This window comes from Jaculus jaculus, chromosome 10 (genome assembly GCF_020740685.1).
Source record: "Jaculus jaculus isolate mJacJac1 chromosome 10, mJacJac1.mat.Y.cur, whole genome shotgun sequence".
Taxonomy (NCBI): domain Eukaryota; kingdom Metazoa; phylum Chordata; class Mammalia; order Rodentia; family Dipodidae; genus Jaculus; species Jaculus jaculus.
In genome coordinates, this window is record NC_059111.1 from 29,017,515 (window position 1) to 29,044,658 (window position 27,144).

A 27,144-nucleotide genomic window follows, 5' to 3' on the forward strand; every position below is an offset into this window, starting at 1 on the left:
CCTGAGTAACCCACTCTTCTACATTTGGGGGGAAATGGGAACAAACTTACTCATTCCAGATAGGACACCACTGACAGACCAAAGTCAAATTCTACCCAAGTCCAACTTGGTGAAACATTGAATTGGTTGGGTTAAATGAGGGGCTTTGTACCAGAGGATGGGACTCAGGCGTCTGTCTCATCAGAATGTCCACTCCAGCATAGGTGTTGATCAAGAGAGCTGAATCCCTTGAGCTCCTTGCTGTGTGTGGGAGCTCAGCTGGATGAGTCTTCTCTCTAGCAGTTCTTACTGCTGCTTCTGTAACTTTGTCAGTCGGAGTCTTTTGAGTTAACTTCTTGAGACTGAATGTTCTGATTATTTTCTGAGTCTTAAGGAGCATTACTATGCAACACCACTATAAATGCTGTGTGTGGAGGCACATGCCTGTGATCCTAGCACCGGAGAGGCAGAGACAGGCAGATTCCTGAGCTCACTGGCCTGCCAGTCTAGACTGATCAGTGTGTTCCAGGCCATTGGAGGACCCTGTCTTAAAAACAGGTGGACAGTGCTCCTGAGGATGGTGCCCAGGGTTGTCCTCTGGCTTCACATGCAGCCATACATATATGACTGTACCTGCACTCACCACACATACACACAACAAAAACATATTTCTAGCTCATTTAACCAGCAATTATGAGGAAGGTCATAATCTGACTCGGCTATACCTTTTTCCTGCTTGTTTTTCAAATTCAGAGTCTTCCCATGCTCTAGAGCTCACTATCACAGCCCAGTGGGCCTCAAACTTGTGATCCTGCCTCTGCCTCCTAATTTTTGGGGTTACAGGCATGTAGCACCATGCCCAGCTGGTCTGAACATTTCTTATGGTCCAAATTAAAATAGCTAAGTATATCTTTGTGGATTATCTCTCTTTAATACCCTCTTTGAATGCTCCACAAGTTTCCCCAATAAATGCACTCACCACCTTGGACTTGGGTGGAATTTTTACTGTGGTCTGTCATTGCTGCCTTATCTGGGATGAGCAGAAGTTTTTCATGTCCCCAAAATAGTTACATTAGGTACTGTGGATCTTTGCAGCCATGGCCAAGCCTTCTCCCCTCTCTACACCTGTGTCCTCCTCCTTGAAATAGGGATACGGCAATAAATAAATGGTGATTACCAGCCATTTAGCCTAGTACATTGTAACCAGTCACAAAATATAGTAAATGTTACCTGTTGCTAGTTCTAATACCCTTATTTCTAAGGAATTAACCCTTTTTTTCAATTTTCAACAATACTTTGTAATAGATATTAGTGAGATTTGATACTGTATTCATAAATATGAATCTCAAGTCAATTGCTAATGCCCCAAGGACAAAACACTTTTTGAACTTAATGTGAGATGTGTTTGTTTGTATAGGCAGGTATTTCTAGTGTTAACAGCCTAGGCAGGTTAAGATTATCTTCCTCCTCTCATTTATTTTTCTAACTCCTCTTCTCCTCCTCTTTCATTATATTCTTCTCTTTTACAACTATAACCTGAGCTTTGAGCTGTGCATTATCACCCATGAGCGTTCAGCAAAAGCCTCACATCACCAATTGCTCTGGATGATTTTTCAGGATACACTTCCCTCAAGTTATAAATGCATGTTTACCTGCCTTGATCTTGTCATATAGAGAGGAATTTAAGATTTTACAAATCCATCTGTCCTCTCTGACACTGTGGAACTTACAGATCTGAGCCACTTGTTCTGTATGTACTGAACTGCCATCTGCCAGGCGTGTTCCATGCGTGGTGAGATAACCCAAAGGTTTTAATTTTAAGATGTCAATAAGCCAGAGCATCTGAGTGCAGACTAGTACCTCTTCCTCTGTCTACCTCAGCTAGGCTGAACCCATTCTCTAGCACAAGCCTCACAGTATTCTGGGGTCAGCTCCGGGCTCTACTTTGTTTTGACAGCTTTCACAAACACTTGGTCTTGAATTCCAGCATAAAACTTTTACATACAAGTACAGACATCCATTGTGGCTATATTGACTGTCTCACCATTGGAAGCCAGGTTCTTAGAGTCTTCCCCAAGTTGTGATTTTTTTTCTTCCCTTCTCAGGACAGAATCAGAAGAGGGGACAGAAAGAATTGTTTTAAGATAACAATTATCTTGTAAGATAATAGACTTTTGAAAAAGTCTTTTTTTGGTTTTTGGTTTTTTTCCAGGTAGGGTCTCAGTCTAGCTCAGGCTGACCTGGAATTCACTATGTAGGCTCAGGGTAGCCTCGAACTCACAGCTATCCTCTGCCTCCTGAGTGCTGAGATTAAAGGCATGAGCCACCATGTCCGGCTTTTTGAAAAAGATTTTATATATTTAAAAATTAAAGAAACTTAAAAGACCTTAGTATAAATGATTTATGTATTATAAACATTTTGTTACACAAATACTGCTAACTTTTGAACAAAATTTTATTTTTTCTATTTTCAAAAAGGAAAATGAAAAATTATATAATCAAGTAAAAGGTCTCCAAGAACAAAACAAAAAAAATGAAGAGCGAATGTTTAAGGAAAACCAGAATTTATTCAGTGAGTTAGCTTCTTTAAAGTAAGTTCTTTTGAAACCCTTACAATCAAAATATATTTAACTGTTTCCAAGTATTTTGCTGTTATAGTAATATATTTATTTTTCTTAGAAATAGTGGTTTTTTAAACATATATTTATTTCCATTTGTACACTGACTGCCTCTCTAGTAGAGCTTTTGTATATTGACTATACAGAGAGAAATTTTGTTTATTTATTTTTCTGATTTTTATTTATGTATTTATTTATTTGAGACAGAGAAAGAGAGAGAGAGAAACAATGAGAAAGAATGGGCACACCAGGGCCTGTAGCTACTGCAAATGAACTCCAGATATATATGCCACCATGTGCATCTGGCTTATGTGGGACCTGGAGAATCAAATCTGGGTCCTTAGCCTTTGCAGACAAGTGTCTTAACCACTAAGCCATCTCTCCAGTCTCAGAGAAATTTTATTTAAGTGTTGATGACTAGTATATATTTCATTATGTTCAACATATTCATATTTGAGTTTGAATCACTTTCATATAATTGAAAATAATAGTATTTATCTTGCTCAGTCAGTAAGCCTGAGGTGCTTAGCCATTTCCTAAGTAGTAGTTAATACTAAAAATCGGATAAGAAAAAAAAAAAAAACCACTACACAATCACTTTGGTCTTAAGTCAGGTTTTGTGGAAATAGAGTAACAGTAGATAAGTCCCAAGAAGAAGAGGCTGGGGAGAGAGCAAGGGTCTGGTCTCAGCTGGAGCCTGCTGAATTCTTTGTCCCAAGATTCCACCATTGTCCATACTTGAGCAAAGGTTCAGTGCCAGATGCTGGCTGGGATGCCCATGGGAAGGGCCTGGAGATAAACTGCAAGTCAAGGGCTATGGTTTGGATGAGGACATTTCTCCCCTAAAAGTAGACACCTGTAAGCTGCTAACATCTAACACTTGCCACAGAGGCCAGTGAGGGCCCCGAGCCTACTTGTTCATGTTTCAAACTCTGACATCTGTGGACTGTTACCTTAACACTGTTAGTAAAAAATGCCAATGAACAAGCCATGGCCCTGTCTGTTAGGAAATGACTACTGTCAGTGCATCATTTCACATAAATGCCCAATCATTCAGGATATTATTAGAAGTGTTTTTGATCATGAGTGTCTGAATGTGCCATATTTTTTGCTATCTTACCCACTGGCTCCTCTTATAAAACAAAAACATGATAGCCTGTTATGGTGGCACACGCCTTTAATCCCAGCACTTGGGAGGCAAAGGTAGGAGGATCACTGAGTTTGAGGCCACCCTGAAACTACATAGTGAATTCCAGGTCAGCCTGGGTTACAGTAAGACCCTACCTCATAAAAACAGGGGAAGAAAAAGCCTGTGGTATAAACATATGGCCATTAGCTATCAGTAATCTTTCATATATAAGTAGTAGAAAAAAAAAAAAAACACCCTGTGGTAGACAGAGGCAGCAGCTACACAGGTCTGGGCAAACAGAAGGAATCTTTATACACACACATACATTTCCCTTTCTCTTGATTAATAGCTATAACCTTAAGGCCAACAGTGATGATCTTATGTTTGAAAACATTTACAATCTGCTTTGTTTCCTGATGTTTCTGTTATTTTTTTGTTAATATTTTATCTGAGCGGGGATATAACTTATTCAGTAGAGGGCATGCCTAGCATCCACAAAGCCCTAGGTTCCTTGGCACCACATAAACAAGATACGATGGTGCATGCTTGTAATCCTAGCACTTAGGAAGTGGAGGCAAGGGGCTCAGTGGTTCAGGGTTATCTTCTTCTGCACAGGGAGTTCGAGACCATAATAAAAAATTTTTAAAAGTTAAAAAGAGAAAAATATGACATAACATCTTATACCACCTGGCTTGTAGAAAGAGTTGTATCCCAAGCCAAAGCTGTCAGCACACTAAATGATAAAATACATGGCTTACTTAGAAAACCAGTCATAAATGATGGTGTACAGAGATTCCTAAACTCTTTGTACACGGTCTCTTGGAAAACAGAAAAATTGAATCTAAGGCCCAAATATGATTTGGTTTTATCTTCTTGTTTCTTAGGAGGAAGGAGTCTAGAACAATGGGGGAAAGGACATAGTTGAAACTGCCAGAGAAACACAGCACATTTTTAAAAATTCTTTTGTTTATTTTTATTTATTCATTTTTTTAATTTATTTCATTTATTTATTGAGAGCAACAGAGAGAGAGAGAAAGAGGCAGAGAGATAGAGAAAGAGAGAGAATGTGTGCACGCCAGGGCCTCCAGCCACTGCAAATGAATTCCAGAGGTGTGCGCCTCCTTGTGCATCTGGCTAATGTGGGTCCTGGGGAATTGAGCCTCAAACCAGGATCCTTAGGCTTCACAGGCAAGCGTTTAACCACTAAGCCATCTCTCCAACCCCACAGCACATTTTCATGCATGATTATTTTTTCTCTTGAGTTTGGAATGGAATTTCTTTTTGGGGGGGGGGTGGTTGAGGTAGGTTCTCACTCTGGTCCAGGCTGACTGAAATTAACTATGTAGTCTCAGTGTGGCCTTGAACTCATGGTGATCCTCCTACCTCTGCCTCCCAAGTGCTGGATGCTGGGATTGAAGGCGTACCCACCATGCCTGGCTCTGCAATGGATTTTTTTTACATTTGAAATAAACCAAAAATTTTACCATTTGTGTCCTTTTAGATTGAAATTACAAACATTTCCCTTAAAATCTACTTTTTGTTTAGTATGTTACTATTTTTCTTTTAGACCAAAAAAGATTGTTATTTTTGGTGCTTATTGCCTTTCCAGAGTTGTTAGGATATTTTGTATTGTTAGGAATACCTTGATTTAAAAGGGAGAGGGTAAAAAGAATCTCTTTCTTTTCAAAATCAGAGAACAGATGCACAAAAATCGATTCCTGACTCAAGTGGTTGAAGATTCTGAGCCCACCAAAACTCAGAATTTTACAGACTTACTAGCAGAGTTACGGGCGGCACAGGTAAGTTGCAAAAGGAATTTTAACTATTAGAGATGGTAAAAGGCCATCTCCCAATATGTGTGAAAACTGTTTAATAACACATATATAGGTTGTATATTGTAATATACCAGTTAAAATTAAAAACATCTAAGATTTAATAGTTATGTGACTTTAAAATAGAGAAAAATTGTAATACTGGCTTAAATTGCACCCTCTTTACAGTCTAACATTGAAGCCATATCATTAACATTAAATATTGGGGACATGCATACTTTATTTCAATAAAAGCTGCTGGGCTGGATCTAATTACATACTGACATTTAATAAGACATTTTATGGTACAGTCACGTTAGCATAGAATTCTAAAACAACCCATACACAGTATGATAGCTTTTTAGGCTAAGCTCTCTGTCCAGTCCCAGGTTTCAAAGTGTATCAAATGGAGTATGCAAACAAAAAATAGTGTAAACAGTGGGCCTGGGTCAGTGATTGGTAACTTCTACTGTGTCTCGTTGAGTATTGCAAATGCAGTTGGTAAATGAGAGACAGAGGTCTTGCTCAGTTGTAGCTTACATTCAAGCACAGAAAATGGACAGTGAATTATAGAAGTGGGGGAGGGGAAACATGCTCTTTTAGGAAAAAAAAAAAAAAAGTTCCCAGGTAAAGTCTTCCTGGGGCTGCTTTTGAGAAGAAATCCCATTGAAGTGAAGGAGCACGCTACCTGACTACCTGGGGACTGAGGGGTAGTGAGTGTTGAGGAGGAGGTGGTTCATAGGTCTCTGGCCTAAGTGCAGTAGGAGGGAGAAGGTTTCTAGTAGTTGGGGCCAGTCATGTTGTCAGTCAGTCTAGTCTGTATGACATTGGAGGCCATGGTTAAGGACTTGAAGTTAACTCTAGGAAAAGAACCACCAGTGTTTCGGACAGAGGAGTAGTGCTTACTTCCTCGACCATCCTCCTAGCTACAGGAGACTTGCCTGTAGGGGCTGGGCATGGAAGATGGAGGTATGTTAGGTTATTGTAGCATCCAAGAAAGAGAAGTCTGGAACATCAGTGTGCTTTCTAAGTAGAATGAGAAGAATTTAGAACAAGAGTAATTGGAAAATCTTTAATGCAATGCCAAGATTACTAGAATTGATCCTTAGAGAATATTATGAGCTACTGTGATTCACAGATGGGGATCCCTAGGGAACCCTAGTCCGTTTTTTAGGAAAGTATGTCACAGTGGGATTTTTGATAGATTGAGGAGGGATAGCCTATCACAATTTATTATATTTGTAACTTATTTTTTTATTTCCTTCAATATCCAAGAAAGAAAAAGGCAGTTTGTTGGAAGAAATCAGAAGACTGAAACAGGACAAACAAGCTCTGGAAGTGGACTTGGAAAAGATGAAGAAGGAGAGAGACCAAGCCAAGGATCAGGTTGCCTATGCCACAGGTATAGCCCGAGCGGAAGACGTTACCTTTGTCATCTAACACTCCCGTCTTGGGTTTGAGTGATTACTGGATGGTACAAAATGCTGTTTCTTGAAGTATCCTGTGATCTTAGAAACTTAAAAAAATTAGTTATTAAAAATGTTTACCCTGTGACTGGCTTTAATCGGAGCAATTGCAAAATCAATGAAAATCAAGAATTGCTTTGAATTTGTGGCTTTTTATGGCTACTTATCCATATGTCTGTGATCCTAGCTAGACCATGTACACTTTCTGAAGGCAAAGTCTGTGTTTTTGTCCCTGCGTCCAAACGCAGTTCTTCAAGTCTTTCTACACAAATACATACTGCTGTACTGCTTTGCAGTGAATGCAGAGATAAAACATGGCATGGCCACCAGGGAACCATGGGGAGGCAGATACAGATGCACAGCAGTGTTTGTAAACCTGACAGGTAGTCAGACATCAAAGTGAAAGAACGGAGGGAGGGCTTATGTACCCTCTAGCCCACCATCGAATCACAGCATAGAGGCAGAACACAGGACTAGGAAAAGCAAAGAACACTTTTCCCAGAATAATGCTCTCATGTGCAGTACCTTCAGCTTCACTGTATCACATGTACCAAGAAATCTGCTTGTACTAGTTTGTTCGAAAATGATGTGTTATGTATAGAGGGCAAAGGACAACCTTAGGTGTCATTCCTCAGGTGCCATCCACCTATTTTGAGACAGGGTCTTCCTGTCCTGTAACTCACAAGGTATACTAGACTGGCTTGCTAATGAGCCCCAGGTATCTGCCTGTCTCTGCCTTCCTAGCACGAGAATTACAAGCACATGTCACCATGTCCTGCTTTTTTTTTTTTTTTTTACATGGGTTCTAGGGATGTTACAGCTCCTTGTGTCTGAAAGGCAAGAACGTAAACTCTGATCTACCTCCTGAGCCCCAATGCAGTGATGTTTGCATGTGCAAAATAGAAGTATTGTTAGTCTTTGAAACTATTTTTTAAAGCTTGTAGGGTCAGTGATTCAGCACCTGCTTGCCAAGCATAAGGACCTGAGTTCAATCCCCAACACCACACACACACACACACACACACACACACACACACACACACACACAGTTAGAAGACCTTTTTCTTAGAAGTTTACTTTGGTAACTATAACAATACATGACCCCCTCGTCAGCATTGGCCATAATTCTTTTAAATTCAGTTGTGGTCATCCTTTCTTTTTATAGGCCCTTGAGTATGTTTCTTTAACTGTGGAAACCCATAAAGTCAGTGGGAAACATTTGATTTGTCCAAAATTTCTAGTTAGTCAACTTTACTATGAGGGAGGTTTGAGTCATGGACACACTGTCTTGTCTCCCATTACTGATTACACCAGATACTTTGTTGTACACATTGACTGTTAAGAGTCTTGTTTCTTCATAATGCTCTCATTAAGCAGCTGTTAGTTTTACTCAAATACTTGGTTTTTGTATGTCCATGTATTGCAATCAGGTTATTGAATTACTTTATCTTATAGGAGAAAAATTATATGAAATTAAAATTTTAGAAGAGACCCATAAACAAGAACTCATTCGACTACAGAAAAGATTGCAGTGGTATGCTGAAAATCAGGAACTTCTGGATAAAGATGCAGTTCGGCTTAAAGAAGCAAATGAAGAAATTGAGAAGCTGGCACTGGAGGTATTCTGTCACCGTAGATGTACTTTGCCAATGAGCCCTCTTGTGCTCATTATCGGCTTTACATAACTGCGTCATTGCCCAATTGCTCAAGTCTGAATTTGAATAGCTGGTTTGAGGTTTTGGTTGGTGTTAGATCACTAGTTATTTTTTAGGTTGGATTGCAAATAAAGGTTCACTTTTAATTACAGCCTGTCAGGTCCCCATTTAGCCTGCCCCTTCGAGCCTTGCCTCTGTACTGCCTCTCCTCCTGCTGCGCAGTGCTCTGCTCGTGAATGAACCAGGCTCCTGCTTGCTGCCTGGATCTTGGCTTTGCTCACATCTCATGGCTCCTTCCTCACATCTCAGCTTAAGTTCTACTCCTAAGGAAACCTTTCTTGAATAGGTAGTTTCCCTGACCCCTTGGCCTTGTTTCTGGTCCTTTTTCTCTGTTCTGTGTTCTACATAGCACTTGTTGCTCTCTCAAGTAATTTTATTTGCTAACTGGTCTATTTAGCTTCCTGGCCATCTCTCTCTATAAGAACAGGGGCCCAGTTTGTCTTGTTTGCCCTTGTGGAACAAGATAAGAGCTTCATCTATGTTTGCTAAGGAATCAATATTGTGCCCCTCATCCACTGCTTTTCAGTTTGATACACTTCTTACCATGTTTTTTTTTTTTTTTTTAACTTGGTTTTTTGAGGTAGGGTCTCACTCTAGCCCAGACTCACCTGGAATATACTATGTAGTCTCAGGGTGACCTCGAACTCACAGTGATCCTCCTACCTCTGCCTCCCTCCTGAGTGCTGGGATTAAAGGCCTGTGCCACCACACCCAGCTGCCATGTTCTTTCTTCATTGACAGATTGAGAAATTGAAAGCTGATTCAGGAAGTCCATCTACTCAACAGAAGTTACGCTCAAAGGAAAGAGCAGCAGATGCCAAAAGAATTCAGGATCTGGAGAGACAGGTATATGCTGGGTATAAATTTATTGAGGTGTGTGTGTGTGTGTGTGTGTGTGTGTGTGTGTGTGTGTGTGTGTGTGTGTGCGCGCGCACGCGCGCGCACATGTGCACGCACACGCACACTTTATTTCAGGCTTTCCCACAAGATGTAATTATCCAGGAAATTCTTGTTTTAAAATACCATTAATAAAATGAATACCATTTTATATTATCCATGACCTCATAAATAATTTTTAGATTGATGTTCCTCAGCTATAAACAGTTTTCTTGCTAATTCTCTTTCATACCTAGGAGGATGTAAGCATGCATTTAAAGCTCTGGGTATGTACAGAGTTGGTATTCCTTCTCATAAGCCAGGCACGGTTGTACATAACTATAGTATTCAGCTACATGGGAGGCTGAAGCAGGGGTTCAGGGCCAACCCAAGCAACATAACAATTTTCTATCATTTTTTTTTTAAAAAAAAGAACGAATCCTTATCTTGACACAAGATAAGAGAGGAAAATCCTAGAACTGGAAATGTTGATAATGCTTGGAAACATGTTACAAAGCACCTTGTAAACAACAAGATCAGCCACTCAGTGAGCTGCCATCATGTAAACTTTTTTTTTCCCCATTTTTAGGGTGTGTATTTTCTTGATTACAAAAGTAATTCAAATTAACATAAGAACATTTAGGCTAGGCATAGTGTTCCAGGTCAACCTGGGCTAAAAGATCATTTGTAACAATAATAGAGAAAATAATAAGTGAATTGCATAATAAAGCTCCACTACCCAGATAACTACTATTAATGCCATATTGTTTTCAAACTGGGTGTGTGTGTGTGCGTGCATGTGCCAGGGTCATTCGCCACTACAAATGAATCAACATCTCACTTTACACAGATGGCTGAGGAATTGAACCCTGGCTGGCAGGCTTTGCAAGCATGTCCCGTTGATTGCTCCCCAGTCATCTTCCTGGACCCCTAACATCATAATCTTTTTTGTTTTTGTTGTTGTTGTTTTTTCAAGGTAAGATTTCACTCTAGCCCAGGCTGACCTAGAATTCACTCTTTACTCTTTAGTCTCAGGATGACTGTGAACTCATAACAATCCTCCTACCTCTGCCTCCCAAGTGCTAGGATTAAAGGCATGCGCCACCCAGCCATATTGTTTTCTTTGTTTTTAGTTTTTGTTTTTTACTGTTGGCAACTTCCATAATAGTAAATTCTTGTTTACTGGTCAGGCTTAGTATTAACCTCTCAAGACTGGGGAGATAGCTCAGTCAGTAGAGTATTTGCCTTGCAAGCCTGAGGACCTGAGTTTGATTCCTAGAACCAATGTAAAAATGCCAGTTGCAGTAGTTTATGCCTATAATCCCAGTGATGAGAAGAGAGAGATAGGAGAATCCCTGAGGTTCAGTCAAGCCTAATTTGTGAGCTCCAGTCAAATAAGAAACCTTGTCTCAAAGGAAGTGGATAGTGTAGCTGAGGAGCAACATCCAAGGCTGTTCTCTGACTTCCACATGTACACATGTGCGCCCATACACATAGAAATGCACACACTCTTAAGAAAAGAAAATTGGAACTGGAGAGATGGCTTGCCTGTGAAGTCTATGGACCTAGGTTCCATTCCCCAGTACCCACATAAGCCAGATGCACATGGTAGCACATACATCTGGAGTTTGTTTGCAGTGACTAGAGGTCCTAGTGCATCCATTCCCTATCTGTCTCTCTCTAATAAAAAAGTAAACATAAAAAAGATGTTAAAAGAATTAAAAAGGGCTGGAGAGGGAAAAAGAGATGGCTTAGTGGTTAAGGCGCTTGGCTGTGAGGCCTCAGAACTCATGTTCAAATCTTCAGGTCCCGTACAGCCAGACGCACAATGAGGCAAGCACGCAGTGTCGCACATGCACACAAGGGGGCACATGCTTCTGGAGTTTGCAGCTCCTGAAGGCCCTGGTGTGCCCATTGTCTCTCCCTGTCTTTCCACCTCTTTCTCTCTGTCTCTCAAAATAAATAATAAAAAGGGGGGCTGGAGAGATAGCTCAGCAGTTAAGGCGCTTGCCTGCAAAGCCAAAAGACCCATGTTAGATCTCTCTCCAGATCCCACATAAGCCAGATGCACAAAGGTGACATAAATGTAAGGTCGCACATGCACACCAGGTGGTGCAAGCATTGAGTGCGATTGCAGGGGCTGAGGCCCTGGCATGCCAATTCTCTCTCTATTCCTTTCTTTCTCACTGTCTCTTTAAATTTTCTTAAAAGAGCAAAATAATTCATTTTTGCAATTTTATTGTACTTTTTTTAGAGAGAGAGGGCGAGAGAGAGAATTGGTGCACCAGGGCCTTGGCCACTGTAATCAAACTCCAGAAGCCTGTGCCACCTAGTGGGCATGTGTGACCTTGTGCTTGCCTCAGCTTTGTGCATCTGGCTTACGTGGGATCTGGAGAGTCAAACGTGGGTCCTTATGCTTCACAAGCAAGCACCTTAACTACTAAGCCATCTCTTCAGCCCAAACTATTCATTTTATAATCAGTGTGGCTAGGAGCCTTTTATTAAAATCAAATAATGAGGGCTGGAGAAATGGCTTAATGGTTAAGGTACTTGCCTGTGAAGTCTAAGGATCCAAGTTCGATTTCTCAGTACCCACGTAAACCAGATACACAGTGGTGTATGCATATGGAGTTTGTTCGCAGTGGCTAGAGGCCCTGCCAAATACTCACTCTCCCTCCCTCTCTCTTCCATTCTCTTTCTGAAAAAAAAAAAAAAGTAAAATATCATAATAAGGCTTATTAGAATGAAGATGTTTCCATTAAAGTATTTTGGGGGTGTGTGAGGCACAATTACAGTTTATTTTTCCTCCTGTTTTTGAAACATTCTATGTAGTATTTACATTCATAGGTAAATACTAAAATAAGAAGCCACAGCCTTGTTCATAAGGTAGCATGGTTCTCTGATATTATTCCATCACAAATCCAAAACAGTGAGGTCATCAATGGGCTGAGTATGAGCTTAGTTTTATGAAGAGGTTGACTAGCAGAATCCAGCTGTAGAAATTTCACAGGACCTTCTCTAATGATCACAGGTAGGACAAAAATGGCTGGAAGAGCTAGAACTCTTCTGATGCAAGTGTTGTCTATGATTTTGCTTGGAATTTCTTCAGTACTTGAGATTTCAATTAGCCAGTGTAGAAAAGGACATCCAGACAGAGCTGTGAAAGTCCATTAGATGACCTCTTTATGAGAAGTCATGTCAAACTGAATGTGTGAGAGTCAGGGAAGAAAATGTGCTTAATATGAAAATTATGACTTCAAGTGTTTATGTATATTGGTCAGAAGTGTATAAAACTAACCCTTTCACTAACTGTGGGATTGGCTTACTGTCTTAGATGATATGTTTGTATAATATTATCCATTACTTATTAATATTTCATAGTTCATTTCAGATGTACTTACTTGTTTCTTTGAGCATTTCTACTGTAATGATTTTTAATCAGAATATGTTTTATAATCAGATCATATTCTAGTCAGAATCATCTTGGAGCCATAATTTAAAGTATATTAATTGTAAATAAAATGTATTTTCTAAGTAGGACACAAGTAAAATGAGTCTAATTGTATTCACTTCATAATGATACTTCAGATTGTAACTATTCATGCTTTTATTTAATGGAGTATTTCATAGTTTGTCAGTAAAACTCTAACTTCCTTTGTATACCATTCATAATGTTATTGATAACCATGGAGTGATAGTTTAATACAAAATTAAAGGTACAAATAAAATTTAATTTTCCCCAACAATGTAGAATGTATTTTAAGTTAACAAAATTAGATTAGATTGACAATATTTCTTAAATTTTTAAATAAATTAATTACAAATATTTCAAAATAAATTGATCTTTTAGAATCCAGTTATCTGTTTAATAAATATAGCATGCATATCTGTCCTAACACAATTCACCGAGATACCTAGATTTTTAAAAAGCTCTGAAAATTGTCCAGATGAAGTAAATGATCACATTTATATCTTAATATATCCTAATTTATGATGCATCAATGAGTGTATGGGCAAATTTCAGGAAAAGAAATGCTGTTAACTTTGCCAGTGGTGTGATCTGAAATGCCCAATAGCAATCATGTTGTCTGTAAACAGGATTTTGAACTTTAGCAGTTAGGAAAGGGTTTTTTTTTTAACTTTTTAAATTTTTATTTATTTGAGACAAAGAGAGAGGGAGAGAGAGAATGGGTACACCAGAGCCTCCAGCCACTGCAAACAAACTCCAGAAACATGTGCCACCTTGTGCATCTGGTTTACATAGTACCTGGAGAATCAAACCTGTGTCCTTAGGCTTTGCAGGAAAGTTCCTTAATGGCTAAGCCATCTCTCTAGCCCAGGAAAAGTATTTTTTTATTAGACAAAATCATAATAAAAGCCAAAATTGGCCTGGAGAGATGGCTTAGTGCTACCTGTGAAGCCTAAGGATCTATATCCCACTTCCCAAATGCCACATAATGCACAGTGATACATGCACAAGGTCGCACATGCACACAAGGATTACAGTGGCTGGAGGTCCTGGTGCTCCAGTTTTCTTTCTCTCTCTCTCTCTCTCTCTTTTTTTTTTAAAGGCCAGCCTGTTGGGCTTGCCTCAAAAAAAAAAAAAAAAAAGCCAGCATGAATCAGTCCTCACTATAGCTGAGGCATCTGCAAAGCTTTATTTCAATGAAAGTCAGTTAGATCCACTGGTATGGACCCTGTCAGTTATGCTGTTAGCTTCTCCATTTTACCTATGAAGCACAGTTTGGATTGGGCCACTCAAGGCTGTAAAGCTGATAATAGTATACAGTCTAACCAAACATACTTTTCACTTTTCACCACTGCACCACATCCCCTCTCAGCTGTGCATGTGCCAGGAAACTTTTATAAACATTTTTAAGGCTATTTTGCAGGTCTATTCATAGAGGTATATGTTATACAAAGCTGTAATTTCTGTACACTCTGATACAGTTTTTCTTACAAAAATGTAAGAAAATACATATACATCTTGACATATGTATAGACTTTTATGAAAAGTATTTAGTCTTTTGTCACTGTAGTCTCAGGGTAGCTTCGAACTCATGGTCTCCTACCTCTGCCTCCCAAGTGCTGGGATTAAAGGCGTGCGCCACCATGCCCGGCTTTAAATGAAATCTTTCTCGAAGGGGAATGCTGAGCGGGGATAGAGTCTTGCAGCCAGGGACAAGGACTTAGGAAGTTTTCTGTGTAGTGCAACAAGTTTGTATGTTGTGTGCATATAAGTAATTTTCCACTTAGTGGTTAGTAGAAGCACTGTCATGTGAGGGAGTACAGACCAAAGGACAAAGAAGAGCCTTTGTACTCAGAAGACATAGTAGTACAATGTCTTCTGAGTACAGATGCTCTTACTATAGAAGAGAAAGGTTGAAGGTGTGTCTTGAGTGACTGTGGAAGGATTTCTGTAAATTAACCAATAGTAAATTAAATGTGTTACTAGAGGATTTTTAAGACCAGATAATCTGTTAAAATCTTTTGCATTAGTGCCTTTGATTCAGCATATAAGCATATATAACCATCTTTGACATGACTGATTTAGCTTAATCTATTTGTCTATTAAGCTGTTTATTTTTACATATATTTATAAACTTACTTAAGTATAAAATATTTTGATAGGTTAAGGAGATGGAAGGAATTTTGAAGAGAAGATACCCCAACTCCTTACCTGCTCTAATATTAGCTGCCTCGGCTGCTGGTGATGCAGTAGACAGAAACACAGTGGAGTTTATGGAAAAAAGGATTCAGAAGCTAGAAGCCGATCTGGAGGGCAAAGATGAAGAAGCCAAGAAAAGCCTTCGTGCCATGGAGCAACAGTTTCAGAAAATGAAGGTCAGTGTGGTGGAGCCAGAGAGAGGGAGGCCTCAGGTGGCTTTGGGACAGGCCTCCTTGCCCATAAGCCTGTACCACCAGTGTCCGCCAGTGCGAAGAAACCTAGACCCACCCTTCTAAATGTGCTCTTGCAGCGTTTTTGTATTTCAGACATTCCAGTGTTGGAGTTAGTGGAAATTAAGTTGGGAGAAAGTAAAGCATCTTGATGTGTATTCAGAAGAAAATGAAAGAAGAAAGCATTGTTCAAAGTATTTTCATTGAAGTTATCTAGTGATGGGTGAGGGCATGAGGCAGAAGTTACTTGTTCAGATGTGATCTCTGTGCGTAGCTCAGGCTCGCCCGGAATATGGGATCCTTCTGCCTCAGGCTCCCAAGTGCTGGGATCACAGCGTTTCTTAAGTACATTGTCTCATCAAAAGTCTGTGCCGGTACTTGCACAATGTCTCAGTTCTTCTTGCTTAATCCTTCCACTCCCCGGCACGAAGTAGACCCTGGTTTCCCAGAGAGGAAGCAAATGCTCACAAGGCAACCGTCTCGGACCAGGCGCCACCGCTAGCGGGTGCTCCGAGGCCTCGAGCTCCAAACCTGTGCCACTCTGCTTCTACAGAGCTGCTCTCATTCTCCACACATTTCTATCCCAAGAGAAATGACAAATTGAGAACATTAGATTACAGAAGCAGTAGAGATTGAGAAGTGGCAGTGAACCTTGAGCAGGTTATATTCCTGTTCTCTTTCAGTCCCGTGCATCCTAACACATACCCCCTCACATCTAAGACTTCAGTGTCCTTCACCTAGGACACGCCTAGGCCCTGCTTCATCCTGTCTTCTTGTGTGTCTGAAGAGACTAGTGAGAGAAGCCGCCCCTAAGGATGTGGTGCAGTGTCAAGAGTTTTTGCACTGCTCCTTTGTGAGCCTTTTACACACAGTTTCTGTTGGTTCTTTCCTCTGGTCTTCTGAGCATTTGTTGCGGCCCCCTGCTGCATGCTTATCCATTCCACTTTGAGCAGACCTTGCCCGTATGTGTGGGAATCCGACTATGTTCAGTGTAGGACCACTGTCTGTGTCTGCTATGACTTTGTATCAATTACTCCCAGCATTGAGCCTTGATTTCCTAATGTGTAAAAGAAATAATAGCTGACCTGTCCCAGTTATCCACTTTCACTTATATATATATATATTTTTTTTAACATTTTTTACTTTTACCATTTTAAAATTTTATTTATTTATTTGAGAGAGTGAGTGAGTATGGGCATACCAGTGTCACTGGCTACTGCAAACTAGATGCATCTTTGTGCATCTGGCTTTCCTTGGGTACTGGTGAGTCAAACACAGGTCATGTGGCTGCTCCTTTAGCTACCCAGTCATCTCCCCAGCCCGATTCCACCATTGCTTTGCATTAGCATGTCACCATGCAATAATCATTAATAAAAATGGCCTGGGTTACTATAACCATCTGACTAAGCTTTATACATCCACTTTCCCTTCACGTTTAGCTCTAGATCATAGCTAAAATTATGTTTTCATATCTCTGTCGTCTGCACACATGTGCACATAAACACAGTGCCAGCCTTTTGTTGTAGTTGTTGTTTGTTCTGTTTTGTTTTGTGTTTTGGTGGTGGTGCTGGAGATAGAATCAGGGTCCTGTGTGTGCTAGGCAGGTTCTCTACCACTGAGCTACATCTCAGCCCCATTGAATACCTTTCATTCATACCCAGATGATTAGACCTTCCCTTGCTCTCCACAATTGTCTTACCATGTTGTTTTGATCCAGTACTACTAGCCTGTTTCTTCTGTTTGCTGTTTTCCTATCGCCTCATAGGTTTGTATACTCCTACCTCTGAGCAGCGTGCTCTACCCCACCCCGTTCCCACAATGACAGTGTTCTGATTGTCTAGTGAAACCTTCTCTGGACTCCCTGATAGAGCAATTCTCTCTGCAGACATTGTACTGTACTCCTTCACAGCATTCACCTTGGTTATAGTCATTTCAATTAGATTGTTTGTGATCTCTCTCCCCTTCAAATTCTGAACTCTGGTGGCTCGTAATGTTCTGATATTACTGTTGTAGTCCATCTTTGAAAGCACAGTGGTTGTTCCAGATTAGACACTCAACAAATATTGTAATCGGGTCATTTTTAATTCTGGGATAGTAGGAGGATTGAGTGTCATCCAAGACCTTAGAACCGTGTAAGCACTCAAAAATGGTTATAGGGCTAGAGAGATGGCTTAGAGTTTAAGTGCTTGCTTGTGAAGCCTCAGGACATTGGTTTGAGGCTCTATTCCCCAGTACCCATATACTCCAGAAGCACAAGGTGGTGTATGTATCTGGAGTTTGTTTGCAGTGCCTGGAAACCCTGGTATGCTCATTCTCTCTCTCTGCCTCTTTCTCTCTGTGTTTGTCTGTTGCTCTCAAATAAATAAATAAATAAAAATAAAACAAAAATTTTAAAAAAATGGTTATAATTATTACTAGTAGTTCACATATAGTGGGGGGCTCTCAGGAATGAACTCTTATCCCTGTCCTATTCTTATCTATCTATCTAAATCTGCCCACGCTATTTTTTTTTTTCTTTTTGGAGACAAGATCTCGTACATTCCAGTCTGGCCTCCTTTGCTTTGTAGCCGGATTTGACCTTGAAGTTTTGATCCTCTCGCCCCTGCCTCTAGCAAGTACTGTATCAACTGAGCCACATCCCAAGCCCTAATTTTTCCTTGTTTTACAATCCCCTGCCCCATCTTACCCATTCCTTACTACCGACTCCATATTTCTTTCATTTCTGATTCTAAATATGTACCAAGCATTCAGTAACCTCTGCATAGCCTCCTCTTATTCCTAAATATTTCTGCATCCACCTAACCAAATTTTTCACTCATCCTTAAGACCAAACTTAAAGGTGTAATGTTTACACTTATCTTTTTGGTTTTTTGTATGCTTGTTTGTTTTATCCAGATGGAGTCTCACTGTAGCCCAAGCTGACCTGGAATTCAGTCTGTGTTCTCAGGGTGGCCTCGAACTCATGGTGGTCCTCCTACCTCTGCTCCCAAGTGCTGGGATTAAAGGCGTGCGCCACCACACCGGCTTGTTTATACGATCTTTAGGCCTCCCTGCACCTCACCCCTGTGCCACAGCTGTCCGGGACCTTCTTGCATCTGCTGTGTTTGTGCAGTGTTTGCACTCTCTTCGACCTCCAAGCAGGACTACCTCTTCCCTGTGCCACAGGTGTCCTGGGGCGGTGGTGTGACTGCTGTGTCTGTGCGGTGTTTGCACTGTCTTCAGGCCTCTAAGCAGGGCTGCCGCAGCCCTATTCCTTGTCCCCATGCCACAGGCATCCTGGGGTGTTGCTGCAACTACAGCGTGCTCTCCTCCCAGGCCCTGATTTACTTAAGTCAAGTCTGGGTATGCCATTTATTTTGCATTACAGCTCCAGTATACAAATTCTAGGCTACCATGTTCCCTGATACCAAATTTATTTTACAAGGTTGAAAGTGTTCTTTTCTCTAAAGGTCAAGGCAGGAGGATTGCAAGTTTAAAATCAACCTGAACTCTTTCTGTGGTTGCAAACATCTAGCATTCTCTCTCTCTCTCTCATACATACGCGCGCGCACACACACACACACACACACACACGCATGCGCGCAGATAAATGAATTTTTTAAAAATCTAAACAAAACAGAGAGAAAAAATATCTTGTTTCACTTTAATACCTCTGGTTACTTCACATGTTTCTCCTCAAAGAGTATGTTTGACAGTTTGCATGGAGAGGGGCCCATAAGTGCTAACATATCAATTTAAAGTGTTAGTATTATTTATCCTTTGTAGATTAATTGATTTATTTTAGATAGGATTCACATGGTCCAGGCTGGCTTCAAACTGGCTGAGTAACTTAGCCTGACCTTGAACTTAGGATTCTCCTCCCTTCACTTTGCAAGTACTGGAATTACAGACTTCACTACCATATCTACCTCTTATTTTTAAGGTTTAAACATTTTGAAGGGATATAAGCACATGTGTAATCTAATATAAATGAAACAATTATGAAAATATGTACTGTACACCCTTGGCAAAGTAGGACTTAAATACATTTGAGTACCTTACACAAAGACTTGAAGATATAAGAATATGTGAGTGTATGAATGAAGGCCTACGTCTCAGCAGAGTGCCTGGCTTTGATAGCTAATGAGATGTTCAGCAGGGGCTTGATCTTGCCTGGATTCTCTCTTCAGATTCAGTATGAACAGAGACTAGAGGAGCAGGAGCAGCTGCTTGCCCACAAACTGAAGGAAGCTCCCCAGAACCAACGGGACAGCTCTGCCAGGCTTAAAGAACTTGAGTCAGAACTTGCGGATGTTAAGGAAGCCCATCAGGTCACTGTGAGAAAGCTTGAAGCTGAAATAGATGTTCTTAAACATGAGAATGCCAAGTTAGAACACAAGAGAAATGGCAGAGATGACAATGAATTTCAGTCTATAGAGCTCCAGGTAGAACAGGCCCATGCGAAAGCTAAGCTGGCAAGGCTCAACGAAGAGCTGGCTGCAAAAGGAAGGGAAATACAAGACCTTTCAAAAACCGTGGAGAAGCTTCAGAAGGAGAGGAGAATGATGCTGTCCAGTCAGACCTCCAAGAGCAGAGAGGAGGCGTCTGCCAGGCGGGTGAAGAAAGATGCTGCTCACCCAAGTCCAGGAAATGCCAGCTCCATCCCTGGAACCTCGGGTGCCAAGCTGTACCACCCACATTCCTTTACTGACTCCCATATTTCAGAGGTGCTGCAGGAAAACTACAGACTGAAAAGTGAGCTGGAGGGACTTGTGCTAGAGAGAAACAAGCTGAAGGCGGAATCAGAAGCAGCCAGATCCCAATTTGAAAACTCCATGAAAAGGTAACGTGTTAAATTGTTCATAATCATATGGGAGCACCAAGGATATTTTTTGTTGTAAATCATCTTTTCTATGTATTCTTTGACTTGAACTGAATCCATGAGTAGATTTTGTGACATCGTATTCCTTTGCTGAGACTGGCTGTCTTTCTGCGTAGAATCCCTGCCTGTGGAACCCCAGATTCCAAATAGACCTGAATCTCCATGCCAGTCTCAACTGTATCTTTGGGTTGCCAGGGCTTGCTGTGTGTACCCTCTGAGCCCATCCTCACTGATGAGTGCTCTAGGCAGATGACTGTCAGAAAACAGCTACTCCTGAAAACTCACTGACAATCCTGAGAGCAAAATTCCTCTTTTCAAAAGTAATTCTTCAAGCTGACCTTACAGTCTACACATTCCTTGAAGAACTTTCATTTTAATTTTATTTCTTTGTACATGGGCCTCTTGGCATTGCAAATGAATGCCAGACACTTGAGCCATTTTTGTGTCTGGCTTGGAAATTGAACTGGGGTGCCAGGCTTTGAAATCATAGGCCTTTAACCATCTTCCCAGTCCTTGAAGAACTTTTATACTCAACCCCTTCCAGAATCTCTAGATACAAACCAGTGTCATTTATGAGTTTTCTGACAGCCTTAGATCTTTCTCTCCCCTGATCAAACCAGGTTCCAATTTTCTTTCTGTTGTTGAGTATCAGATTTTCAAAAATAATCTCTCTGTTTCCACTTCGTCTCTGCTGAAAAGTGGCTCTTATCACTACTGGTTTTGTTTGTGAGACAAGGTTCTTACTCTGTATCCCAAATTTGTCATCCTTCTGCTTGGGGCTCCAGCTTGCTGGGGGCATAGGCACGCACTTGGCCTCACAGCTCTTCTCAGACAGATCTCTCACCAGTTACTTGACCCATTTGGAGACAGTTTCTCCTCACTTTCCTGTGATGGCATGGACTGAACAGCCTTTCCAAAAATGGTTTGTCCCTACTTCACCTCTAAGATTCTGACTCCACTTTGTCTTCCCCCAGAATATAACTTTTTACTAGAATTTAGCTCTTGGCTTTCTGATTATTCTCAGTGTCTTCTCCATGGCTAAGCTTCTGTGCTCTTGTGGCTTCTCTGAGTCATGGTCCCTAGATTTGCTTTCCAAGGCTTAATGCCACATGCTAAAGCTGCAACCTTTTATTAGGTTGTTTCTCTCATCAATAGCTCATTTTCTAGTTTCTCCTCTCAGATACCCTGTTCTTAACCCTGTCCACAGTGACCTTCATTCCATTTGCCAGGAAGCTTTACTGCCTCTGTGCCTTGAGCTTGTGGTGTCTAGGGTACTGGGCCTTCTTCCTCACTGTAGTGAGCAGTACAGCATGTTCTGTGCTCTTCCCACCCTGATCCCCTTTTGTTTCTGCCTTTCTCTATCATCTTGTTAAAAACAAAAACATAGCACTAGTATTCTTTAAGTGCTCCCATATCCATCGCTGGTCCCTGTGTCTTCTGGAGACTCCAGCTTCTTACAATATCAAGCCTAAACTTCCTGTGTAGGACCCTAAGCCCCATGACCACGCTTGTGCTGCTCCACATGCCCAGCCTGCTGTTTTCTTCATACCACTGTCCAGTTGTGTTCAAGTCGTGCCCTGTCCACACACATTTCTGAAAGCTTCCCAGGAAGGTGGCTGTTCTATACATGCATCTCCTGCGTAAGCATGCATCTTGCAGAGCTGTGTAGCTCCTTGAGAACACACACAAGCCACTGCTCTAGCTTGCCCTTAGCGAGCTGATTTGGGGAGAATGCACATGGGAAGCATGTTCAGTCCTTACTGACAGCCAAGTTGGTGACTGAGTCATGGCAACCACATCAGTCCATCCTGAAACTTTATTTCACACTGAAACCTTACTCAGTCTTGAATCTAGGTGTGTGAGGGAATTTTTGGAGAATAACATTCTTTCCTAGAAATCAAAATAAAGTTGTGTCCTATAATTTTCTTTCAGGGAAATTTCCTTTAAAGTCTTTCTAGTATTGTTAGTGTGTTCTCTCGTAGCTCCTGAGCCTGAGGAGCAAGGTTTCCTTCCTAGATTAAGATGTCTTTACTATAACTGAGTCATATTAGTATTGTGTGTAGTTTTTATCTTTTTCCTAGAACTTCTACTGCTTAGAGATATAGTCATACAGAGAAAGAAGCACTGACGAGTTTATGATTCGCCACTAGTACTTATCAGCAGTGGTTCATGACTTAGCTGGCTGCAAAAGCATGTATTTTGCCAGACAAATGAAATGTCATTCACGTTTACATCCAAATTCATTAAATGATGTGTCCTGAGAATTACCATAAAGTCATGTGAGTCTCCAGACAAGAACCTGAGCAGGAAATCTGGGTGTGTCATGTGTGTGCTGGAGCCTTCTGTTCCCTTGGAAAACATAGTCCTGGTCTGGAGTACAGTCAGACTGTAAAGTCTGACTCTGCTCAATTTCAACTCTGGCTCTACAGTCTACTGATCTGGGACCCAAGTAGATCACTTTTCCTGAATTTAATTTGCTTCTATAAAATCTACTGAATAATAGCTCCTGGAGTGATTGTTGGGGGATCAGACATCTAGCAGGACTCTCACCCTTTTCTGCTCAGTCCCCAGGCTTCCAGTGCTGCTTCAGAGAGTAACTTGAGTTGGAGGTATAGGCGCCACTTTAACGTCTTCTCATTTGTTCTGCAGGGTCAAGGAGGACACTGCAGCACACATTACATCCCTCAAAGCATCTCATCAGAGGGAAATAGAGAAACTGCTTTGCCAAAATGCAGTCGAAAATTCTTCTTCCAAAGTAGCTGAACTGAATCGTAAACTGGCAACTCAGGAGGTAGGTGGCAAGTCTGCCCCTCTCCTAGTCCCCACGAGGATGTTTTTAAGACACTTTAATTTCACTTTTTTAAGTTGATGACACAAATGGGAAATTATTGCTTGATTTGTTAAAATAGAAAATATAATTACAATATATTTAATTTTACTTCAAAAATGCCCTATAAACAGTGTTTTACAGTTTTTGTTGTTATGTTTCTTCAATAACTTTTCCTGTAAATGTAGTCAGTAGCTGAAGTGTGTCTCTAGCTAGCTGGATGACTTGGACCTTATCATTTGAACTTGAATGTTGAGTGCCTCCCTCCATTCCCTGTCCCAAATGATAAGAGCTAGTCCTCAGACATTCTTCCTGCCCATTACCTTTCATTCTTAGCACAAATAACAACCCAGGTCTACAGTCAGACTGGCCCTGGGTACGCAGTGATGAACAGAGAGGCTTGTGCAACTCCGGCCCTTAGGAACCAGTCTCCTGACAGCTGTGATGGAGAGCTGATAGCACGTCAGCACTCCCTTGAGAAAGTGTGCCTTCTTTATTGGATAATAGGTTTGTCTACTTAGATATCTGACACTGTCTCTCACGTGGCCCTTTTCCTGTGATGTTAGAGTGACACAAGCTTTAAACGAGAACTTTTATCGACAACTTCCCACATAATGCCAGAAGCAAAAAGTAGCACATGTGTCTGGTACGCACCCCACCCCCACACATGTAAGAAAGTGCAAATTAATAAGTGTTTTAGCTCTGTGATGTCTACTACACAGAGCCACAAAAAGGGAAGGAGGAAGATATTAGCATTGGTAGACAAAGCTACTAAAGAAGATATAAATGTTGGTGTTGGTTTTCGTCCTTTTTCTAGGTTTTAATTGTTGATTAAAAGCTTGTTGAAACAAGCTTAAGGGAAAAACATCAACAGATAATCCAGTCGTTACTATGTCTTCCATTTGTAATTACTTCCTACCATTGTAATTAGAAATTCTCTAGTTGAAGAAATTTAAATAGCAGTGGTATTAAATATTAAGATATTATTGTAAGTTTTCATAGATATAAAAATGTTCCTGAGAAATGCCCTATTGTCAGGCATACTGGCACACACATTTAATCCCAGTACTAGAGAGGCAGAGGTAGGAGGATTGCCTTGAGTTTGAGGCCACCCTGAGACTGCATAGTGATTTCCAGATCAGCCTGGGCTAAAACCCCTACGTTGAAAAGCAAATAAAAAAAAAATGTCCCAATTATAATGAAGTAGATGGTAGTATCTTAATTAGTATCTTAATGTCATTTGGCTCAGAAGGAGGTTTGCCTAGTAATGTAGTGAAATGTATTTAAATGTTTTTTAAAGGTATTTAAAGTATTTTTCAACATAACAACCCATGCAGACATTTCTAGCTTTCTCCTCATCACAAGAGGTGTCACAAAGTAGTTGTAAGCATTATGTCAGTGATTTTGTGGTAAGGAGCAATCAGAAAATGAGAAGAGGAATGTCATACACAGTATTGCCACCAGTACGGTATTTTTGAGGATTACACATGTCATGCTGCCCAGTCGTGAGTGACATGGTCAGTTTGTCTGGTCACTGAAGCAGTGAAGCCCCATCACAGGGAGGCCCAAGACCTCTCAGTTCCCAGTCTGTGAGAATGCTTCTTCATGCATTTTAGTTTGTTTCACTGACAATATGAAGGTCACATTTATTTCACAGGTTGTGTGGCTGTGTTATCTTTAGTTAATAGCTTTTGAATAAAAACTAATTGTCCTACTTAATCACAAAGTATAAAGATAATATTTTCTACTCCCAAATGTTGGACTTTATAAATTATTTTTACAGATTTTTTTTTTAGTTGTGAGTTGACTTTTGTATATTTTTCACATAATGTTCAGGGGACAGCCTTATTAATCCTGTACTTCTAACTATTTCTTAGGTACTTATAAAACATTTTCAAAGTCAAGTTAATGAGCTACAGGGTAAACAAGAGTCTCTTGCAGTTTCTCAAGTTCGAGAAGAAATCCTACAGAAAGAGGTAAGAAATAATGAAAATATCGGTAAGTAAATATTGGTAAGTAAGTTTTTCTCAGGTGCTTCAGTCTTATTCATATTTATGTATACATTTTAAACAAACGGAAGTTTCTATCATATATCAAGAAAATATTAGTGGTTGGAGAGATGAATCAATGGTTAAAGGTGCTTGCCTACAATGCCTGCTGCCCAGGGTTCAATTCCCCAGTACCCATGTAAAGCCCGATGCACAGAGTGGCACATGTACCTACAGTTCATCTGGTGTATCCATTCTCATTCTCTCTCTCTCTCTTGTTATCTCTCATCTTACAAATAAACACTTTGTTTTCAAAAAATGAAAATATTAGTAACTTCTATTTATAAAGTCTGCTATCCCAAAAAATGGATGGATCTGGAGAGGATTATACTAAGTGAGGTAACCCAGGCCCAGAAGCCAAGCGCCACATGTTCTCTCTCATATGTGGATCCTAGCTACAGAAGACTGGGCTTCTGTGTGAGAAGGAAAATACTTAGTAGCAGAGGCCAGTAAGTTAAAAAGGAGATATAAAGGGAAGAGAAAGGAAGGGTGAAGGGTACTTAATAGGTTGGTATTGTATATATGTAACTACAATGATTTAGATGGGGAGGTAATATGATGGAGAATGGAATTTCAAAGGGGAAAGTGCGGGGGGGGGGGGTATGACCATGGGATTTTTCTTATAATCATGGAAAATGTTAATAAAAATTGTGAAAAGAAAAAAAAAGTCTTCTATCCCAACATATGAAACTCAAATACTATCATAAAGTTGAGCCATCTCTCCTGCCCAATTTTACATTTTTAATCCCTGCCAATATGAATTTGTAAAGGAAGGAACGTGAAAACATTCTACCTTCCTCTCTTAACAAATTTCTGTAGAGAACTAGGAACCCATGCATGATAACGCATACCTATCATTCAGACCGAAGCAGGAGGATTGCTGTGAGTTTTAATTAAGGCCAGCCTGGACTACAGAATGAGACTTTATTTAAAACACAACAGCAGAGAAAGGGAAAGAGATTGAGATCTGGGAGAACTGACTTTGGTGAGAACCCTTAGCTTGTACTAGCTTCTCCTAGCTTTCCAAGGAGCCCATATGCCAACTCCACCAGGAATAGGTAGGACTTCCCAGAAAATTCTATGTCTCCAGAAACTGTTACTTCCTCAGCTCTCATAAGTTTAATTGGGACAGACTCTTTCTAACAAACAATAGCTTACCACAGAGAAAAGCAAACACGTTTCTTAACACACCGAGCTGGAAAGTAACCCCTCAGTCCTGACAGAGCACTGCCTTAGCTGACAAGAACAGTGATCTGTACAGAGAGGAAAGGACAAAGGACATAACTTTTAGAGTTGCAAAGACAGCAAACTGTAGGAAGGAATAAATGGGAGGAAACTATGGGAGTTTGTTTTCAAATTTATCTGGTGCCTTCTGGACTGATAGAAGCAGAGTTGTCTCCAGAGAAAGAGAAGTTATTCAAACCCTGCCTTGAGACAGGAAAGAAAGAGTGGAGGGTAGAGAAGAGAGTGGTTTCTCCTTTTTCTGCCTTTTAATTTACTTCTGCTGGGCTGGAGAGATGGCTTAGTGGTTAAGGTGCATGCTTGCAAAAGTGTAAGGACCCAGATTAGATTCTCTAGGTCTCATGTAAGCCAGATGCACAAGGTGGCTAGAGGCCCTGGTGTTTGGCCATTCTGTGTCTGTCCCTCTCTCTGTCTCAAATAAATAATAAATAAATAAATTACCCCAAATGAAATGCCAGAGAGGCCGATTTGAGGGTGACAAGTTCTGATTTTTTATTTACTTTAGAAATAAAGAAACCTTGACAGTCATGGTAGCTCACAGTAACAATGTCATTAACAGAAGTTTGTCACTCTGTAAAGCACCATGGTTAATCTATGATCCTTTTAATCCTAGAAAAAGAAAAATGGGGGAAAATGTGCATTCTCTTCTCAAGCATAGGCATCATTTTAATTTT

At 40.5% G+C, this 27,144-nt stretch overlaps 1 protein-coding gene across 2 annotated transcripts in view; it reads left to right on the top strand.

Annotated features, from left to right (window-relative positions):
* The window catches only part of Cep162 (centrosomal protein 162), an 81,237-nt gene that overhangs the window by 46,650 nt on the left and 7,443 nt on the right, over nucleotides 1-27,144 (top strand). For both annotated transcript variants that reach the window (XM_045160480.1, XM_045160479.1), the window contains exons 17-25: nucleotides 2,458-2,570; nucleotides 5,420-5,525; nucleotides 6,813-6,939; nucleotides 8,459-8,622; nucleotides 9,460-9,564; nucleotides 15,226-15,438; nucleotides 19,662-20,314; nucleotides 23,003-23,144; nucleotides 25,058-25,156. In XM_045160480.1, the coding sequence (XP_045016415.1) occupies nucleotides 2,458-2,570; nucleotides 5,420-5,525; nucleotides 6,813-6,939; nucleotides 8,459-8,622; nucleotides 9,460-9,564; nucleotides 15,226-15,438; nucleotides 19,662-20,314; nucleotides 23,003-23,144; nucleotides 25,058-25,156 (1,722 nt within the window). The remainder of the gene's footprint in view (nucleotides 1-2,457; nucleotides 2,571-5,419; nucleotides 5,526-6,812; nucleotides 6,940-8,458; nucleotides 8,623-9,459; nucleotides 9,565-15,225; nucleotides 15,439-19,661; nucleotides 20,315-23,002; nucleotides 23,145-25,057; nucleotides 25,157-27,144) is intronic.